Raw genomic sequence first — 21,662 nt, 5'->3', positions numbered from 1 at the left:
GCTGCCAGGCTTGCAAGAGGTCCAAGCTGTGAAGACAAATCGAAGGTGCAAGCTGAGAGTGAGCTGCCCTCATAACGTGACTGCTGCTGGAGAGGATGCAATAGCTGTGGACAATGCCAGGTAAGACCCAGGAACAAGAATCACAGAATCATCTCGGCTGGAAAAGACCTTGTAGATCATCTAGTCCAACCATGAACCACACGCTGAACATTCTCAACTCCACCAGATCCCTCAGCGCTACATAGTATAATAATATAATAGATAAATAGTACTGTTACTGAAGATGCCTGCTTTAGTCACCTGAGGCTCAGTGGAACAACTCCAATACAGATACTGCAAATTTCTAATATTAAGACAAATCCCCAGCTAACGTGGCTGCTAGCAACAATTAACTTCACAGTATTTGCTTTCATGAAAAATTTTGCTCAAAAATAAGTTTTAATAGAGAGTTGTATGGTCATTTTAAAAGCAGATGGACGATGGCTGATTTCCCACTCTCCTGTTGGGATGCTGACTGGCACTCTCTGAACCTGCAGTAGTTGGTAAAAATAGATCAGCAATCAAAAATGCCTCATACTGCCTCAGCCTGCTCAAAGTCCCCAACACAAGCCAGAGAAGGGATTTCACAGCTCAAGCCTGACTTTCAACACCTTACATCTCCCAGGGAAGTGAGAAGAATTAAGTGGGAGATATAAATTGCCCCAAACTCTCAAGTGTTCAGTTCTGGGCCCCTCACCCCAAAAAGGCCATTGAATGACTCGAGCGTGGCCAGAGAAGGGCAACGGAGCTGGGGCAGGGTCTGGAGCACAGGTCTGCTGGGGAGCGGCTGGGGGAACTGGGGGGGTTCAGTCTGGAGCAGAGGAGGCTGAGGGGAGACCTCCTGGCCCTCTGCAACTCCCTGCCAGGAGGGGGCAGAGAGGGGGGATGAGTCTCTGGAGCCAAGGCCCCAGCGCCAGGCCCCGAGGGAATGGCCTCAAGCTGCCCAGGGCAGGGTCAGGCTGGCTCTGAGGAAGGATTTCTGTGCAGAAGGGGCTGTTGGGTGTTGGAATGGGCTGCCCAGGGCAGGGGGGAGTCCCCGGGATCCCTGGAGGGGTTGAAGAGTCGGGCTGAGCCAGCGCTGAGGGATCTGGGGGAGTTGGGAACGGTCAGGGGGAGGGTCATGGTGGGGCTGGAGGAGCTGCGAGGGCTTTTCCAACCCGGATGGTTCTGGGATTCTGTGAAGCAAGAGCTGCCCAGCTTCATTTTCACAGACCCCAACGGCTGGCCAAGGTCAGCCTTTAATAAGCAGTAACATACATCCTCAGACACCAGCAATGGATCCAAAAAAACTGGTTTGGAAACACAAGTGCCACATACTCCCTTAAAGGAACTGAGACAAAGTGATGTGTCTATTAAAACGACTACAATGGCTCCTTCCCCTGGACACAAATATTTTGAATGTTTAAAAAAAAAAAATACTGCAGGCTTCTCAAAACAGGTTGTACAGAAAAGGCAGACTAACCCCGGGAAAGCAATGAAAACCTGTTGCTGTAGATCAGATGCAAAGCGTGCTCTTAGAATGCCAGGATGAGGAAAGCTCTTCGCACAGCAAGGAGGGCACTAACAAAGCAAAGGGTCTCTCCTGCTTCCATTTTTAGGGATCTCCCTCCTCTTTTTTCCTCCCTCTGAATTTGCCAGAGCTTTAATAACAATCTCAGAGGCAAAATCAAGAAACAAATTATTTTCTTACACATAATCCTCCTTTTGCTGTCAAGTGCCTGACCCCAGTTTGATAATCTCATTTCCTGAGAATCAAAATGCTGGAAATTTAAGCTTCCTAGAGTGTTAATTGCGGCCCTGCTCCATTGCTAATCAAAAAATTGGATGTTTTGCATGAAAATGCCGCTCTAATTAATTCTCAGTCATAAAGCGCCCCGGTTTTAATAACCCCTTCTTGATTGGATAGCCTTTGAAGAGACAGTGCAGCTAATCCGCTAAACCAGAAAAAACACACGCAGAGGAAATAATAAGTGGGCTTACAAGGTCTGAACTCGATGATTGCATTAATACTGTCAAACCACAAAAAAGCAATTCTCTCCCCTCTCCTCCCCCCCTCCCCAAGCTCAAAGCAAACTGTGATCCTGCGCATCACGGGGAGACAAAAGCAGCTGCGTGACAGGAGATTCATAACATCAAACTGTTTCCTCCTCCTTAGCAGAACCAACTTGCTGATTCTTCAACTGGTTATTCGCCATCCTTTTTTAAAGGGTATTTTTAACTGGGACTGTCCACTTGTCACAACGTCTCCTTTAACCAGACAAGAATTATATTGCTTCTCCCCTTCCTCATTGCCTCTGACTGACAACATATTATCATACACATCTCTAAAAGGTGCTGAACCGAATTTTCATTATCCAAAATGTCAAGATTCGTTTTTGTCACCAGCGAACACAGCTGGCTCCCTCCAGCAGCCCTTTGGTGAATCCAAATGGAACAAGGCACCTACAAATAACTGCATTTTCCCTGGACTTGGCCTTACATTGTGCCCTTGTCATATCAGATACCATTTGCCTCCACTGCTATTTCTTGGCATCAAAATCTTAATTAGCAGAGTTTCAGTTTGATTTCCTTAATTACTTAAAACCTTATGGTAAGAAATTTTCAGGCTTGGACCAAGAATAGATGAGCAGCATACTGGCGAGTAACCCAAATCCACTCCCCACACTCAAATCTGTATCACAGGGTATATTCAGGGCTTTCCATTTATCACCTGCCCAACAAGAGAGAAGCCTCAGAGTTTCTACTTCTAAGAAATAAGGTTAAAAAAAAATCCAGCATCTATTGTCTCTTTACAACAGACCTTTGTTTCAGAGCCCATTCAGCCATCCTTTGCCAGAGCTGGACATGATACACCTTCAGTTTTGTAGACCTCCTCCTGATTTTCTGGGACCATGCTTGATCATTTAAACTTGATGAAATCACAGAACCATCTGGGTTGGAAAAGCCCTTGGAGCTCCTCCAGCCCAAGCACGACCCTCCCCCTGACCGTTCCCAACTCCCCCAGATCCCTCAGCGCTGGCTCAGCCCGACTCTTCAACCCCTCCAGGGATCCCGGGGACTCCCCCCTGCCCTGGGCAGCCCATTCCAATGCCCAACAGCCCCTTCTGCACAGAAATCCTTCCTCAGAGCCAGCCTGACCCTGCCCTGGGCACCTTGAGGTCATTCCCTCTTGTCCTATCACTTGTTACCAACAGTTACACCTGAGCCATTCAGCCAAGGTCCAAATTCCAGCAAGTTCCACTGCAACCCAGGAGACACACACATGGCCAATAATAAGAGACATTCAGATAGGAAAGGTAACATTGCACACAGTAGCTGGCAAAATAGAAATCTTATATATTATATCTATAGCTAAACTACTGGCCAACTTTGAGATACTTGAGTTTTGCATATTTAGAATCCACAAGAGAGTCTTGCATTAGATTTTAATTTTGAAGTCAAAAAATCAGGTTTATATAATACTCTACTGCTCCCACCAAGAGAAAAGTAAATACGCAAGAGTTTTGGGTGTTTAAAATCACTTCTCACATACTAAAACTTAAGTTTAAGAACACTGAAGCAAGGGGAACTTATGCAAAATTCTTAAGAAGTAGAAGGAAGTGTACTGCATCACTAGGATGTTCTGGACAGAAACAGCTTAAATAATTTTATGAAGAAATACAGATTTTTTACTGTTTCAGCTCAGCATACAAAATGTGCCCAGTAGTTGGGGGATCACTGCTTTGGGGCATGAATTTCGTTCTTTGTTCTATTAAGGACTTTCTCTGTGAAGTCACTTAACTTCTTTCTGCCTTGCTTGTACAAGAAGCACTGCTCTACCTCCCAGTGACAATAAGAGCACAAACTCACCTGCAATATGGCCAAGTAGTAGGCTCAGAGATGACAGAATTTCTCAAAAAAACCCTCAAACAACTAAAAACAAATGAAAAAAAAAAACCTAAAGGCACAACAACGATAGGAGAATATTTTTAATCCTCTTACACAGCCCCAAAGCCCTTGCAGGCAGTGATTCCTCGAGGGGCACCGCACAGCAGCAGCGTCCCGAGCTCCCTCTGCCACGCAGGGCAGCACGCACACAGCTGGGCACAGCATCCACCCCAGGGCTGCAGAGCCCCCCCGTTCAACCCACAGCTGTGCCCAAGCCACCACTTATATGAATATACAGTAATACCATAACGTATTCAGACTCAAAGCAGCGCGATCTAACAAAAGACTGAAAGGTGACTCTGGGATTCTGACTCTAATCCTGCTCCCATCGTCCTTCCGAGGCATCACATACCTCAGCTTGCACAGCTACAATCCAAATAAAATCCTACTCTGCGAAGACACTGAGAAGTTTAATTAATGCTGAAGTGCATTGAGCTTCCAGGGGGAAAGAAATAACGAGCCCAAATTTTAAGAGGTGCTGGGCTGCTGTGGAGTCCATTAACATCCATGGGAAAAACAGCTGCTCGGGAGCACTTAACATTTCATTCTGAAAAATGGCCCAGATACACACCACCAGCAAAGCTGACCTGCACGTGAACTACCTGGGCACAGATAACGGAGATGCTGGATGCTATTTTCCATGCTGATCACCACCCTTGAGGCTCTTCAGATTTCCACAGCATATAAAAACGTCCCGTTGCTACTGACAAACTAAACTGAGGCTGTGGTTACTGTGAGCACAATGTCTATCTGGAGGAATTCCCTGGGGCCACAGGGCTCTGAAACAATACCCAATGTAGCTAGAAGGAGCCTAGAACTGACACCACCTTTGACAAAGTAATACTGTGCTAGAAATTATCAGCCAACAGAGAGCTGTGGGCAAGATACCTCGTGCCCTCAGAGCTCTCCTACCCCCAGCCTTCTGAATCCCACACACACGAGCAAGGAAGATCACTAGCTCAGATGAGGCACCTTCTGAAATAAAGATTATCATCCTGATACAGAGAAATGATTACTTGTTTTCTGACTTATTTACTTATAGAAAACTGCTTAGCAACTTATTTACTTACTTATAGCAAGTCATAGTATTATAATATTTTTAATATTGTTAAGAATCCTGCTTGCCCAGACCGTTCTGTGGAATTTTACCAAGGACTGCTGTGTTCATCAAAACAAAGCAGTTCACTGTGAAAATCTACCAAGAACTACAATGTTCAGCAAAATATCGTATTTTTGTCCTTGGGGAACAGGTGTGGCCTAAGCAGTTGGGTCTTGGTAATGAATGAAGAATCACATACGGATGGTAGAAGTTCTATTGGTTCTCTTAGATAAGACAGAATGAGTAAACTGGCTGAAAAACACTCTTGTTATTCAAGAAATTGGCCAAGAGAATCTGTGCATGCTCGGGGGAAAAGACCAAGGTGAGAAGGACTACGAGCCTTCCTCCCAAAGCCCCCCAGGAGGCAATGGGCAGGTGCAAAGAGACATAAACTGCTGACACCAGCCTCTAGAACTAACCCAGCCTCACTCATGCATATGTATGTTTGTGTTATGTAATCCAATGAATATGGATATCCACACTCTAAGTTTTTGGTAAAATGTGCTGTTGGTGTGCAAGCTTTGTGGAGAAATCCCCTTGCACCCTGGCCAGAGTAAAACATACCTGCTGTGTAACTGGTTCGAGTTGTAGAGTCTTTTTATCACGAATCAATCCACTGAGCCTTCCATTTTTAATTATGACTCCTTTCATTTCTGTCATTGGCTTGCATTTATTTGTTGTAGTTTTATCGACTGACAATCCACCTCCTGCCACTGCCCCTTTGCCCCAGCCCCACAAAAATGCAGACACATAAAGCCCTGGAAGACAAACTTCCAGGCACTTGTGCAAGGCAACTGTGCTGGTGAAGGCACAGATCATGGGAAATCTAATCCTTTCAGGTATATACAGTGCATGAATCATGTCTAGACCATGCTCAGTACAATGAAATTAAAACTTGGGTTAGTGCTTTTCAAAAACATTACTGGAATACACAATCAGAAACCCAGACACGCATAGCTACTATCCAGAATAGCAGTGCTCTTTCTCTTTAGTTTTGCTTGAAACCACGTTTTCCAGATACCAGTTACATTCAATTTAACAACAAAACCCTCAGGGCCCCTGCAGACTGTCTCCTGCCCTACTGTGCAGCCCCAGTGACACCCTCCTACTGTCCCCTCCCGCAGTGCTTGACCTCCCGCAATGAGAGGAAACCACATTCTTCTTTTTTTCCCCAAAAAATCATTGGCAATTGAAGGCAGCAGTGGAATGAAATAAGGAGCACACATGGGATTCATTCCACCAGTCAGTGACAAGCAACCACCTCTGCGGTGAAATACAACAACATTTTAGCCTCGTTTCCAATGAAAGTAAGAGTTATCTGATCTTCTGTCTGTCCAGCTGGCAACAATTGAGCTGGGGAGCCAATTTCTACCAAACATGGCAGAGGCATACATCTTAAAAGCAGTAAATTCCTAGAGGTTTTGTGAAAAAAGACAGCTGGGCAGAGGAAAGCAGGATAAACGTGTGGTTCCACGGAAGGAACGTGAGGACGTTAGCTCTCCACGCTGTCAGACCTACCAGCCAGGCAGCAACCGGCATGTTTGCTTCCAGGGCACGGGGCTGCTTGCTTGGTCTGTATTTCACTTGATCCAGCCATCATACATGTTGCTTTTTGCTTAGTGAGTCGTTTGGGGACGCAGACAGGAACTGGTGGGTACCAGGAAGAAAGAGTGAGGGGGATGAAGTAGGTTTAGAGACATGGTAAGAAGTGTGACTAATGAAGGAAAGGAGTTAAGAAAGAAAAGGAGGCACGTCTGAGATGAACAAGGCATCAGTCATTCAGCTTCTCATGGAATAATGTGGGTATATTTTAAAAACAAGTAAATTTATTTAAGACAATCTATAAAAAGAACATCATATTTGACAAATGGCAGAAGGGCTCCAACAAGGAAAATGTAAATTCCAGGCAGCTCATGGCCAAGACAGGTTTTTGGGGGCAGGAGGGGGAAGAAATGAGAAGCTTAATGATGGTCATTACTTGTTTTGTACAGAAGAAACCACCTCTGACATTGTACTTCTGACAACAACCTGGGGAACCACATCTGTGTTACTCTAGAAGCAGATATTTCAGTTATGTACTTGCTTCCCCCCCCTTCTCTTTTTAATGACAACTGTCAAACAACTTGTGTGTCCAACTTCAAGGGAAAAATACATGGCCTAAGCCTTCCTCCTCCAATTTCAGTGGAATAGGACACAAGAATTCCATCTCTAAATCACTTGCAGCAGGTCCCTTTCTCCCACTGAGGGATAATGTGTGCCTCATGCACTGCACTATTTCAGTCCAAATGAAAGAGGTTAATGACAAAGCACCACACTGATCTTCACACCTTTTAAGGCTATTTAAATGAAATTCTTATTTCAAAAAAGTTGGCATGAGCTAAACTTTTATAAGTTCTCTTTTTTTATTTTTTTAATGCATATGTTTCTTTGAAGATCTTTTCAGGAAAAAGATTTCCTAACAAGCCACCCTCCCCCTGCTGCCACTGAAAAATCATCCCTGTGGATAAGGCTGTCAGGAAGAGAAACTGTGTGGCATTCACAGAAGAGAGTGTCACATGTCTGCCTTCCAGTAACCTGATTGAACAATTAAATTGTATTTCTCTTTAAAAGGGGTAAAAAAAAAAAATATCAAAATGCAGATCTTGCTGTGGTCTGGGATTCAGGAAGATTAATGAGCTACCTAAAAGGGAACAGCAGCTTATAATAGAAAGAGAGGATAGTACATTTTTAACATAAAGTTCAAAGGGAAACTTTTCTTGATGGTTAAACTGCAAAGATCTCCTAGCAAAGTCATCTCATCTATTGTCCCTATTGACTCCCTACATTGACTTTTTGTCACCTATTGCATCACGTTCAAGCTCTTCCAATTCATCCAGAAAGGGCGATATCATCTTGTCCCTATCCACACTAATTCCTATATTTTGTCCTTTACTTCTTTGTCAGCTCGTAGGCTTTGTTCTTTCCAACCCCGCGCTAGCTCGGCAGCATGAAGTCTGCACAGCTCTCTTTTGCATCCTCCTCTCTTGAAAACGCTCACAGTCTTCCCGCTCATGACAAATGTTGCCTCAAGGTTTGTCTTATATCAATAAGGAGTCATTTCTTTCATGAAATCTGGCTGTGCCCATCAGTAATGAGGTCTGAACCCAGGAAAGGAGCTATTTAAAAACAAATCCTCAGTTCAGTCTAACAGCAATGGTAACCACAAAAATATCTCAGCCACAAGGTACCTGGAAGAGGACACAAGCATGGAGTGAGTTAATACCATTCTCTCTACTGTATTTTCAAAGAAACAGGGACAACTCATCAAGTCAGGGTGTGGAGGCAACTTCAAACAACAGAAGGCAACAAGGCTAATCCCAAAGAGACCTGAAAATCTTGAGGCAAGTGGTGGAAGCTCCCCAATGGCCCCGTCACTGCTCCAAACTTAGTTCTTTCAACAGCTCCAAGATTCTTGGCTTTGAACCCACATTTGTCCCATGCAGTTTGTAACACAGAGCTATTAACTGGGCAGAAGTAACTATTTAAATCCTACTGCCCGCCGGTGCAATAAAATGATGGTGCAATGGAACAGCTTACACTTTACAACATCCTACTGAACTGGGTAACTTTTCAGTTAATCCTCAGCACAAGAGCATGTGACAGATTTTGAAGGTGAGAAACTGAGTCTCAAAAGGTGAAGAGCTGTAAGCTAAACACCTTCCAAGCGTACACAAATGGTGATACTATAAAAGACAGGAATCTCTACTTTATTTGATTCCTATGTGCTATCAGATGATAGCGTGGGCAACTGTCAAATTCAGTACATCTTTATCTCAGATTCTTCCTTCACAGTCCATCCAGAAGTGTCTGAATATTCACCACAGAGTGAGTCATTATATCCTTAATCATCAGTCCTAAGATCACCTTTGTAGAGTTACTGAAGTGAAGCAACCTGTCCACAAGAACTCTCTACATCTCTCAAGGTTTCTTTTCACACTGTTGTGGGTTCAACTTGTCACCGAGGACAAGTAAGTTATAAAAGGAGGAAGGGAACACAAAGTCATCCAAAAATTCTCTTGTAAATTATAAAGCATCATCAATTACAAGCCAACTGAAAATTATCCTGGGTAAGATTTCAAGCAGAAATTCTACCCTTGCCCATCACTGTAATATTTTAAGAGTATATATTATTTTCTTGTTATGATTAGCTCAGTAAGAAACTAGAATAGATGATGTAAAAAAATTTAGTCTCGTTATACATTACCATGACAGCCTTGAGATCTTCCCTTGATTTTGCTCCCCAAACCAACACTTTTGTGAATTAGACCACTTAGGGAAAAAGGAAAAAAAAAACACGAAACGACACCATGCTCAGAGGAGAGAACACTTCTCTGCATATATGCAGCACTTGCCACAAGCACTAAAAAACAGCAAGAGTAGTCCAACTCTCCAAATCAACCATTTTCAAACAGTCTGCACCTCTTCATGTTCAAGTGTTATACAAAAGACAAAGAACTGGTCACTTTAGGCCATACAATAGAAATCTGCAACTTCAAAGATGAGACAACTCAGCTTAGCTCCCAAAGCAGTCCAGGGTAAGTAGCACACTCAGCAGATGATGTGAGGAAACAAACTGCAGATACGGAAGCAGACATTAGCCCCAAGTTTCCAAAAGCAATGCTCATGGTGAGATTGCTTGCATCTGACCCACTGTTTTACGAGTATCTTTTAAGACCTGGACCTCTAGCTGAAAATGCAGAGGGAATAAAGAGAAACCCTGCGGCTTCACAATGTAGTAAGAATAAATAGAGCTTAAAAACTAGAGAGATTTAGACAGCCTGTGTGGCAAAGTACAGTGGTATTAATACCCTGACGTAGCATGGACAGGATATTCAGACTCCTGCAAAAGAGAATTATCCAAACGAGCACATTATCTATTTTCCCACCTTGAAGTTCTCCACTTCTGCTGTACAGTTCCCTCCTCTGCTCCCGCAAATAGGCACTCATGCTAATAGCATGGGAGGAGGACTCAAACCTGTAATTAAAAAAAAAATTAATCCAGTCAGTTAGCCATCCACAGAAACATTCCTCTTGTAAGTGCCAGTCAGCTCTAAACAAAAGGGACTTCCCTGCATGTTTGAGCAAAATTATCAAGGCAGACAAAGGCACATTTTTCCTATAAAACTCCATCACTGATACACCACTTTCTGCCACCTCTGATCAACACAGCCCTGCCAACAACCACCCATGACACAAACCTGCCTGCAAAGCACAGAGAAGCTCCTCTGCTCTACCAGCTGGGAGTCCCCAGGCATTTCAGTAGGAACGGCCCCCAAAACTGGTAAAATCCAAAGCCATAAGCTAACACCGTCTAAACTGCTAACTGGCATATACGTAAAAATTCAAAACTAATATTCTCCTGGAAATGAGGGAGTAATAAATCCCAGAACCATCTGGGTTGGAAAAGCCCTCGAAGCTCCTCCAGCCCAAGCATGACCCTCCCCCTGACCCTTCCCAACTCCCCCAGATCCCTCAGCGCTGGCTCAGCCCGACTCTTCAACCCCTCCAGGGATCCCGGGGACTCCCCCCTGCCCTGGGCAGCCCATTCCAACGCCCAACAGCCCCTTCTGCACAGAAATCCTTCCTCAGAGCCAGCCTGACCCTGCCCTGGGCAGCTTGAGGCCATTCCCTCGGGGCCTGGCGCTGGGGCCTTGGCTCCAGAGACTCATCCCCCCTCTCTGCCCCCTCCTGGCAGGGAGTTGCAGAGGGCCAGGAGGTCTCCCCTCAGCCTCCTCTGCTCCAGACTGAACCCCCCCAGTTCCCTCAGCTGCTCCTCATAAATCATTAAGTCTATATCATATGGCTCCAACACTCCACAGTGACCAATCTGAGAGGTGGAGACAGATATTTTCCAACCACTGTAGCCCCATAAACATGATTTTTGCCATTGACAGCAAAAGGCCACAGAGTGGGCACTGCCCCGACACCACAGGGTCCCACAGGACGTCTCTGTGCTTGCCGTGCCCTGCGCTGGGTGTCCCTGGGATCACAAGTGTGATCCCCAAGGACCTGCCTGAGCTCAGCGCTGGGGACACCCCCCATGGCCAAGGGCTGCCGCCCCGGGCAGGCCCTGCCCAGCAAACACCAGCCCTTGGTGTGCCCGGGCTGGGCGCTGGGCAGCTCTGCCACTGGGGCTGGGCAACAGGGAGAAGGGAGCGGGCGGTGGGGACCAAGAATCTTCAAATAGCCAAAACGGACACAAGATTGAGGGCGAAAGCATCTTTTATGAACATCAATCTCCTCAAAGCAAAGACCTCAAGACACTGATGATTTGCTGTAACACCCCTGAGCCCCTCCCCGACCCTTCTACTAAGACTGAATCAGCCCAGAGGGACACTAGGAACACGAGCATCACACCAGTGAAAAGGGACAAGTGTTTGTAAGCTTTTTTGTGCAACAGTGTTGAGGTAATTATTATTAATGAGGCTTTTCTGCTTTAATTTGGACTGCAAGTGTTAGTATTATTGCAACTGAACTAATAACAATCTATCAAAATACAACAAACACTTAAGACTTTAATTAAATGAGCAGTAAATTCTTGGCTCCGTATTTATGATGTGCTTGCTCCCTTTTGCCCCCACTGAGATACTAAGTGTAACGTTATCACCATGACCCAGAGGGCTTCTCCAGGCCTCAAAACCAGAAGCTTCGGGTCAAGGCAAACGACAGCAATAAAGCTCAGTCTCCTCCTTGAGACAGTGTCTCAAATTATTCCTCAGAGCCCTACACTGGCATTTGCTGCAGGATCTCCTCACAGTCACTTTTTTTCCCCCCCAACCATTCAGTTTCTCCCCCCCCATTTCCCTTCCTCTGCTGTTTCCTTGATCTGTTCTTTTCCCACGTTCCTATTTACACTTTACTCTTGTAACTCCTTTCCCTGTGCTGATCCTCCCACAGCAAAGCTTTCAAAATATTGTTGTTTTACATAGAATTACACATAATTACAGCCAAGGCTGAGATGTTCAACATCTGCTTGCACAATTCACTTCTTTCCCACCGATTTCCATCTCGCAAGCCTGATCTGTAGGGAGATGGCAAACTTGGCTACCTTTTGGAAGAGAAGAAAGCCAGGTTTATGATGCCACGAACTATCTGAATTCCTATAGTATTCCCTCCTCATCTGAAGTTTTCTTTTTTAAGCCAACGTTAAACAACTGAATACATCATGACTTTTATTTTTTTAATTACACCTATTTAAAAGATAGGGAAACCACAATTCAAAGTCTCTTCCAAATGTTACTGATTTCCAGACAGCAGGACACAACTGAAGACTCCTCATTCTTCCCACTATTGCTAGAACACACAACTAGCAGAAGTACTTACTATTTATAAAATTAGCTTACAGCAAGCCACATGGCACAAACACCTGCATCCATCTGTGAGTAAAACACAGGGTGGAGCCCTGCTCTAAGAGACTTCTGAAGTGAGGAATTAAAGGTATTCTGATGACAAGTGGAAGGCTCCTCTGATGAAGATGGAGTTAATGGGAAGGCAAGAAAAAGAGCCTTGCAGCCTGGCACGAAAAGCACTGAAGATGGGAGAGGAGACAAGAATAACACTCCATCAAACACGTACATCCCTCAGTGGACTCAGAAATTCCATTTCAGAGGAGATTTCCATAGATATAGTGACAGCTGACAGAAGACAGATAGCCAAATAAGAGATCCCAATAAGTGCTGCTGTCACTGCGGTGCCAGCAATGACTTGGTGACAAGACCATGAGTGGTATGAGACATGCTGCTCCTACGAGGTTACTCACCTTCACTTTAAACAATTATACCCACCTTCACTCTCTGCTGACAAACTAATACACAGCCTTAAATTGCTGCAGGTGAAAATCCTTATTCCTCTAACTTTAAATGGTCCAAGTACACCCATGAACAGCCACACCAGGAAAAGGTGAGCAGCCCTATTTTGCTCCAAAATATATCTGCAAGTCAGAGTAAATTTAGAGAATTTAATTCTCAACCCAAACAGTCATGAGAGTGCTAAAAAAAAAAAAAAAAAAAAATCAGGTGGGGAATAACCATGGGTCGATAGGGGCAGGAAGCACCTCTGAAATCCCCCAGGCAACAGTTAACCTTCTAATAGCAGAAGATTCCAGACAGCTCATCCTGTGAGAGGGAGAGAGGGCACTGCAGAAGATCTTGATTTCTAACTGGGGCCTTGATGTACTGTGAGAATGCAGCAACCAGTTACTCATGCCCATGAGGCAAAGCAAAGGGAGTTCTGGACAATCAAGTTTTAGCTGGGAATAAAAAAACCACCCCAAAACAACAAATAATCTGTAAAGAGGATGCAGAACACAAAGCTCCCTTCCCACTGGCCCAAAACAGCCAATTACTCCCAGCCCTTCCCATTACTGCAGTTCCTGTATTATTTCCTCACCGTATAACTATCTACCTCCAATCAATAATGAGGGATTCTTTATTAAAAACAACATCCAGAGTTCACGGATCCCCATCTCCAGCCAGTAAGGAGTGGAAACACCAGCTCACTTCCAGTCGCTCTCCCTCCAGCAAATCCTCCACCAGATTTTTTTATTTATTTTTTTTTTAACCTTGGACTCTCAACTCTGGAGAGCAAAGCCTCGGAAGGCCAAGCACTGCTCTGATGGGTAGTGAAAGACAGCCCAAGCCCTGCAGCAGATTATAGTCCAGAGAAGTCCCATCTGATACGCTGCTCTGCTGCAGCTGAGCGTGGCTAAAAGGTTACTGCTCCAAGCTGTTGGTACTCCCCACCGCTGCTCCACTCTGCTGTTCCCTCAAACCTGCCATGAAACTTGCTCATTCCCCCAGCAACTGTTCCCAAACAATCTCCTTGTAAAAAAAAAAAAAAAAACCCCACAAAACAAAAACACACAACCAAAACACAAAAACCCAACAAAAATACCCCCACAAAACCAAATTTAAAATATTATTTTGGCAGAACTGAGTTAGGGACCAGTCACACATGCAGTTATGCTGGTAGAGCCGAGAAAACCGTGATCTTTTAAACTTAGAGCACCCACTGCCAAAACAGCATATTTAGGTATTCCCCCAAATCATCAAGAGGCCAAACAGAATGACCATCACATGTAGTCAGTGGAAGAGATGATTCAGAGGAGCTGTGCTGAAGTTTCTAGGAGTAGTAACAAGACCACCTCTCCTAACAGTGCTGCTCCCCAACAACTCCTCCTCACTTCTTGTTCTTGCACATCAAATTTGTTCCCCCAAATCCTTCCCTTGGCCACTCAGCCTCTCATCCTCTCTCTTACACTCTCCTCTCAAATACATAATTCTTTCCACTCTGAACTCTGAATTAAAGAAGTTAGTGATAGGATTAACTGCTTAGTCTATCTATTAATTATACGGTTATCTTAATTCTCTTTGTCCAGTTCCCTTTATCGTGCTCTTTAACGGGTCTGGAATTTACCGTGGACAAAACCAGGCATAATGCATCACTGCCTGCTCTGCAGCAGCTTGTATAATGGGATCCCAGTCCTGAGATGAGCTCTGGAAAGAGCTGCACCCTTGCTTTGCCAATTATCAGGCCCAGCAGAAAGGACACAGCCAGCATAAAGATGAACCAATAACCAGATTGTATTTGATACAAAAGGGTCAGTCCATGGGTGAGCGCTGGGGGTACAAACAAGTCAGTCAGGTTATACATAATCAACATCAATCCCACTGACCCCAACAATGACACCGCACGACCAGCAATGGGTGGGATCAATGGTGACATGCAGTCTCCCATAGAAGGGACGGGACACAACCGAGTCAACCAGCCAAACACATCAGACCAAGGCAGCCACACACTGAATCTCTGCACAGCCCGCGTTTACAAAAGCCAGACCTGCCTGGAGCCCAGTCCCAGGGAGGCGGGAGGTCCTTCCCCAGCAGGGAACTCTGCACAGGGCATCCCCCTCACACACAGACACTGCCCCTCCTGCCAGGGGTCCCAGCTGTTATCCCTCAGTGGACACCTGACCTTGGGTTACTCACTGCGGGACCCCTGGGGCTCTTTACCCGATGGCTCTGTCTGCAAGGCCCCACCCTGGGGGGAAGCCTAAAGGGAAACTCACCCCCACTTTGGGAAGGGCTGGGGGAATCACCCACATGTCAGCCTTAATTTGGGGCTTGGGGTTGAAACCCCAGCATTTCAACCCTCAAAACCAGTGATGAATCCATAACAGAGCTTACCGAAGCTGCAGCTTTGGGCATTAAATCTCTATCTCACAACTAACACCCCTCTCACGGTGAAACTGTGATTAGCAGCCAGTGTTGCACAATACTTGAGGCCACTTAGGAACAGCTTTAACGTTGTCCCAGCACTTACTTGAACAAAGGGTTTTTAGGTCTTTGTGGTTTCTTCTTTGCGAAGAACGCTGCAAACTCTCGCCCGGAGCTGGCGTAGCTGAGCTGGGCGGAGGGCTCCGAGGCAGTGCGGGTGTTCTTCATATCCAGGTACTCTGTCAGCAGCATCTGCCAACAGAAGGAAAAGGAATAAAACAGCATTATAACATAACTGGAATGTCTAGGATTTTTACGTGCTCTTACTGTAACACTAGAAAACGAACAAAAATCTCAAAAATTCTAATACACAGAAACCTGGCATTATTTTCAGAAGTGTGATCCTAGTGATTTAAAGGCCACAGTCTCTAACTGACAAAAGCTTGTTTTACAGAGGGATCTGGACAGGCTGGATTGATGGGACAAGGCCAACTGTATGAGGTTACACAAGGCCAAGTACCAAGTCCTGCACTTGGGTCACAACAACCCCACCCAGCGCTGCAGGCTTGGGGAGGAGTGGCTGGAGAGCTGCCTGGCACAAAAGGACCTGGGGGTGTTGGCCAGTAGTTGGATGAATATGAGCCAGCAGTGTGCCCAGGTGGCCAAGAAGGCCAACGGCATCCTGGCTTGTGTCAGAAATAGTGTGGCCAGACTAGGGAAGTGACTGTCCCCCTGCACTCAGCACTGGTGAGGCCCCATCTGGAACACGGGGTTCAGTTTTGGGCCCCTCGCTACAAGAAAGAGGTGCTGGCGTGTGTCCAGAGAAGGGCAACGAAACTGGGGAAGGGTCTAGAGCACCAGTCTTATCAGGAGCAGCTGAGGGAACTGGGGGGGTTTAGCCTGGCAAGAAGGAGACTCAGGGGAGACCTTATCACCCTCAACAATAAAGGAGGTACTAGTGAGGGGGGATGAGTCTCTTCTCCTGAGTAACAAGCAATAGGACAAGAGGAAATGGCCTCAAGTTGCACCAGGGGAGATTTAGATGGGATATTAGGAAAAATTCCTTCACAGAAAGGGTTATCAAGCACTGGAACAGGCTGCCCAGGGAAGTGGTTGAGTCTCAGTGTCTAGAGGTATTTAAAAGACGTGTAGACGTGGCGCTGAGGGACATGGTTTAGTGGTGGACCTGGCAGGGTTAGGTTAATGGTTGGACCTGATGATCTTAAAGCTCTTTTCCAACCCAAACGATTCTGTGATTCTATGATTCTACATCACTTGACCAATTCAATCTGCTACAAAACCCTGATGGTACCAAAGGTAACTTGCAAGGAGTCCCCATTCCTCCCAAAACTGCTCCTAGCAGCAACAGTCACAGGGAAATGGTGGGTGGGTTGTTGGCTGGCCTTCACAAACTGACTACATGCTCTTAGAAACATAAAAGGTTAGAAATATTGGCCTGCTCAGTTACAAAAGCATATTTTATATATGCGATTGTATGCCTATATATTTTCTATGTATTTATATGTAGAAATATAAACCATCCTTGCGTGTGTTCGGGTGCATGTGCTGCAGGTCACGTATGCTGCTGGAAAAAACCTTGGGAATGCTGCAAAAATTGCCCTTTAATAGCTTTCAAACCAAATATGCTTCTTTTACCATTGGAAATATGAATTCCCACAGTCATCAGTTCTGCCAAAGTAGTTTAGGATTGATTTTCCTCTAGCTCAGTATACTCAGTAAAGGGTTGGGGGCGTCCCTTTGTGAGACGAGGGTCCCCCCGTGAAACCCCTGCAGCCCTGAGCAGTAGCCTGATATTTGATGCTATTCGGGCAACTCCATGGTGCAGAAGCAGAAAGAGATTCCGAGTAATTCACTTTTAATTTCCTTGTGTCTGAAGATGGAAAGAAACCCCTTAAAAATTAACTTTTGTCAGAGCATTCAGAGAAATTCTACCTACTCGGAGGCTATTAGTAATGTGTTCCACTTTAATAATTAGCTAGTCAAAGCCCATCAAAGAGAGTTGTCTGTAATGAAAGGAGAATACATCAGTACTGTGCTAAGTTTAAACAAATTACATAGAAATAAATATCCAGGCAAATGGTATCATGGCCCTAATTAGAAACAATTCAGGATAGCTTGGGAAAAAAAATACAAACACAAAGAAACTTCAAATTCTAAAATATCTCAATTAAAACTTTACCTGAGCACAAGTTTTTAAAATGCATGCTTATTGTTAATCACTGCACTAATTTTTAACGGTAATTTACCAAATCCGTTTGTATTCGTGTATTTGCATTTCATCTTCTTTACTCGAATTAACAACCCTAAAATCGCCACAAAAATGTAATTAAACCCTCAAACTTAATCGAGTTTTTTTAAAAAATAAGAAGAAAAACACTTAGCAATTTGTTCTCCCGTTATGGATGAAACCTGTTTATAATGGATTCCACGATTCTGGTGTCACTTTATTTCCAGGACTAGGAAACGTTTCAGCGTGTAATACAGTACTTGGCTCCAAGATTACAATAAACCAACAGAGGTTTGAGCTACGAACATAATGAATTATCCCTGATGGTTAAAAAGTGAAGTAGAGCAATCAAAGATGAGTTTGTGCTTAGATATTCAGAACAGTTATGAAAATGCCACAGATTAGGATAAAGAAGATAAAATTTTTCATTTATGGTATTACTAAATAGGCAGGGCAGGATGGTTAGACACAAGGCTCTGAAAAAGTAAAAAGGTGTAAAAGAAGCGAAAATAGCAGGTTTTGATAACTATTCTCAAAGTTCATCTCGAAGTTATAAAATTGAGGCATAGCAGAAACTGTGCTAGACAGATCAAAGCTCTTTCTGCTCCAGTGCCCTGTATTCAACAGTTACACAAATTCTTCAGAACGAAGTAATTAAGTGCAAGCATGGCTGAGCAGTGACAATACCCAGCCAAGTGGGAGAGAAGTTAAGACAGGAAGATATCTTCAACGCACAGTACATTTGGCTTCAAACCGCAGCATGAAGATTAAAACCCTTATAATTTTTAAGTAATATGATTAACATGTGGGCCAGTCTGAAAATCTTGCCAGCGACTCGTCTCAAAAAAAAAAAAAAAAAATTAGCCTGAAGTTTTCGTTTCTCATTGCGCTGTGCAATGCGTGGCCTTCACCCGATGTCATCAGCCTCAATTTATTCCCTACGTCTTAGACACTCCAAGTTATCCAGTTGTTCTGCTCTCGTAGTCCTAGTGAAGGATTTTAATAAGTCTCGTATTTCGATGTGTGAAGTTGTGGCCTGGACGTGTACTTATTAAGAGCTGCAGCAAGCCAGAACTTAAAAATCCACTTAAAAGAAAAGAAAAACCAGACATTTTCCTGCCTATCTAAGTGAACAGGAGCTTTCCTTAACCAACAAGGTAAGGGATTTCATGATTTGGTCCCATAACACCTGATTAGCAGTTGCTAAGCCATCAATCAAAAACCTTGTTAGACATTAATCACATGGACGTACGGCAAGATTTATGAGTCACTGTAAAGTTTGCAACATCCCATTCATCTATAACAAGGACTTTGACTTTCTGCTCGATGGTTGAATTCTGCCATCCATGTAGTATATTTATATCAATGTCAAACAAATAAAGCCCTATATAAAGCAAGAGAACAAAGTAGTCTTTCTCCAATTGCTCTTTGGAAATGAAAATGAATATAAAATGTTTTATTAAAAAAGCAATATTTATGGATTTGGAGGCTTAATTAAATTCTCAACTTTCAAAAGGTCATGTCGGTATGTGTAGCCTGTCTATCACGTAGATCTGATAACAGTTCACTCTACACTGTCTTTCTGAACTGCAACGGGGCAAGAACAAATTTGCTTCTGTGTCTGACTGCTGCTTTGCACATGCTGTGATTCTCCAGATCCACATTTTTATTCTTTGCCTGAGCCCCACGAGAAGTTGCGTAGGTCGTTATGCCTTATCATGCTCAAGACTGACCTATGAACAAAGCATGGGCAATCAAACATGCCTGGCCACAGGGCGACAGGTAAATTCAGTCATTATTTGTAGCTCTTGTGAGGTTTTAGATAGGAAGCCTGCGCTCTGAATAAGATCTACTCCATCAATTAAACACTCTAAACAGGTATTTCTACACCCTCATATACTCTGAATTTAAATGGATTGCTGCAGAGTGAACAGGTTGCTCCATCAGAAAATCATGACAGTTGCAAACTCTACACCATCAACGCTGATTTTCATTATGACTTCATAGATTTGGGGGCATCCAGAAAATGAAATGAAAGTTAAGGCCGTATCATGAATTCTGCAAGGGTAAACGGGATGACCAGGTAATTACTGGTCTCTCTACCTCATATTGATCAGGGACAAAAATCATAGAACAGATGATAGGAAACTCTATGAAAAAAATAATTAAGGGACAATAATAAAATTCACGTCTAGCAACACGGATTTACTGAACGTAGATCGTGGCTAACTGATGATGATGATATCCCGTTCCTATGATAATGACAAATGTAGCTTTAAATAAACAGAGAGATAAAAGTTTTATTTCCACCAAAGAGCTGACAAAAGCCAAAACTTCAAAAGTCAACACAGCATCTCCTAAAAAAAAAAAAAATGGGCAAACCTATGACAAGATCCTTAACATGCAACTAGAAATGAGGAAACCACTGACAATGGATTTTGCAAGGTCCCAGAAATCTTAATCCCTCTTTTCCTTTTGTCTTCTGTATTCCAAGGGAAATACAGGACTGTTCCAGAACCTTCTTTTTTGTTGGACAGAAAACTTCTCATTTTCAGCCTATCTTCAGTTTTCAGTCAATCTTTATTTTAAAACAACAATAATTAGAAGCAGCTTAATTAGACAATGAGAGCATGTGCAAGTGGGGCTGCAGCAACCCCTTACTGGACTGAATGGACCAGAACTTTTCCCATCTCAAATTCCTATGGATATAATGGCTACAGAAGGTTTGTAAATGATAATGTTTTGAAGGGAAAATGCTAAATAATCAAATTAACACAGCATTAACAGAATAATATTTCTTTTTTATTTTTATTATTCTTCATAATATAATCAATTACTATAACAATTTCAATGTCAGCAGAAGTAAATCTTCACGTCTAGGGAAAATATATGAAAGTCATGATCTACAGGATTACTGTATAAAGCTGTGACTCTAGCAAATTTGGGAATATTGAAGATAATCAACAGCAGAGGCGGTCCCACTGTGACGACAGATATTAATTAGCTAATTGGAACTGGCTATATAAAGCAGAGAGCTTTGTCAGAAGTAAAAGTTTACAGCATCGTTCTGTATTGGTCTTGCATCTGGAATACCAAACAAAACCCTGGCACTTATAAACAAAGAGAGATCAGGGAAAAAGCGGGTCGAAGGGTGCACAAAAGAAGCCTGGAAGTTATTAAAAGGCTGGAAGACATGACTTACAGCCAAACACCGAGAAGCCATGAGCTCAGTCTTGTTAGCTTAGCGAAGAGAAGGCTAAGAGGTTACTGGCTCAGTCTGCAAGCATGCAACAGAGGGCACAGAACTGATGAAAAAAAACTTCACTAATGAATTAAAAAAAAAAAAAATAAAATCCAAAGGCTGGAAAGTTGAAGCTGGACAGGCTTTGATGAACAGTTAGGCATACATTTCCAGAGCATAATTAACCACTTAAATCAAAGGTTACGCTGTATTGTCTGTCACTGATCATTTTTTTTTCTTCCCCCCAGTCAAGGCTCGATGCCTTTCTAAAGCATGTGCCCTCTTTCAAACAGGAATTAATTCAAGAAACTACCATAGCTTGTTTTACGCAGAGGTCAGGCGAGATGATCACAAAAGCTCCTTATAATCTGGGGATCTTAATAAAGCTGTTGCACCATTCAGTGCCAGCTCTCGGGCTCTTGCATGAAGGAACCCTTGGTGTTCAAAGTACTATTACTACACAGTTATCATTTCTAGTTGATTTAGGATAGAAAAAAGGCTACTGGTTAGGTCTGTGTTTGGTGAACATGTCTGTGCTAGAGGAAACTTCTCACCCAGGCCCAGGTCACCTCACTTCTACTTCGACGAAACGGTAAGACTCCAACAAGAGCCCCAGAAATAACACTCTCAGCATCAGAGAAAGTCTCTAGTATTGGGCTATGCAGTATTGGCAATTGAAAACAAGATTTATTTTCATCTTATTGCTCTGACACACTGAGCAGCTGCAGAAATATTGGCATTTCAGCTGTACTGATGCACTGTGGGCCCCTCCTGAGTTGTATGAGCCTCTGAAAAGGCTTTGAAGTTATAGTTTAGTTAGACCAAGCAGGAGGAATAAGAAGCTGAGATTACAAAGCG

At 43.7% G+C, this 21,662-nt stretch overlaps 1 protein-coding gene across 1 annotated transcript in view; it reads right to left on the bottom strand.

Annotated features, from left to right (window-relative positions):
* The window catches only part of EXOC4 (exocyst complex component 4), a 424,237-nt gene that overhangs the window by 296,040 nt on the left and 106,535 nt on the right, over positions 1-21,662 (bottom strand). Inside the window, exons 8-9 of the mRNA XM_074903542.1 lie at positions 15,422-15,567; positions 9,991-10,079 (exon numbers count right to left, since the gene is read on the bottom strand). Coding sequence (XP_074759643.1) covers positions 9,991-10,079; positions 15,422-15,567 — 235 coding nt within the window. The remainder of the gene's footprint in view (positions 1-9,990; positions 10,080-15,421; positions 15,568-21,662) is intronic.

Source organism: Athene noctua, chromosome 3 (genome assembly GCF_965140245.1).
Source record: "Athene noctua chromosome 3, bAthNoc1.hap1.1, whole genome shotgun sequence".
NCBI lineage: Eukaryota > Metazoa > Chordata > Aves > Strigiformes > Strigidae > Athene > Athene noctua.
The sequence above is the reverse complement of the archived record's forward strand: the minus strand, read 5'-3'. Positions and strand labels throughout refer to the sequence as shown.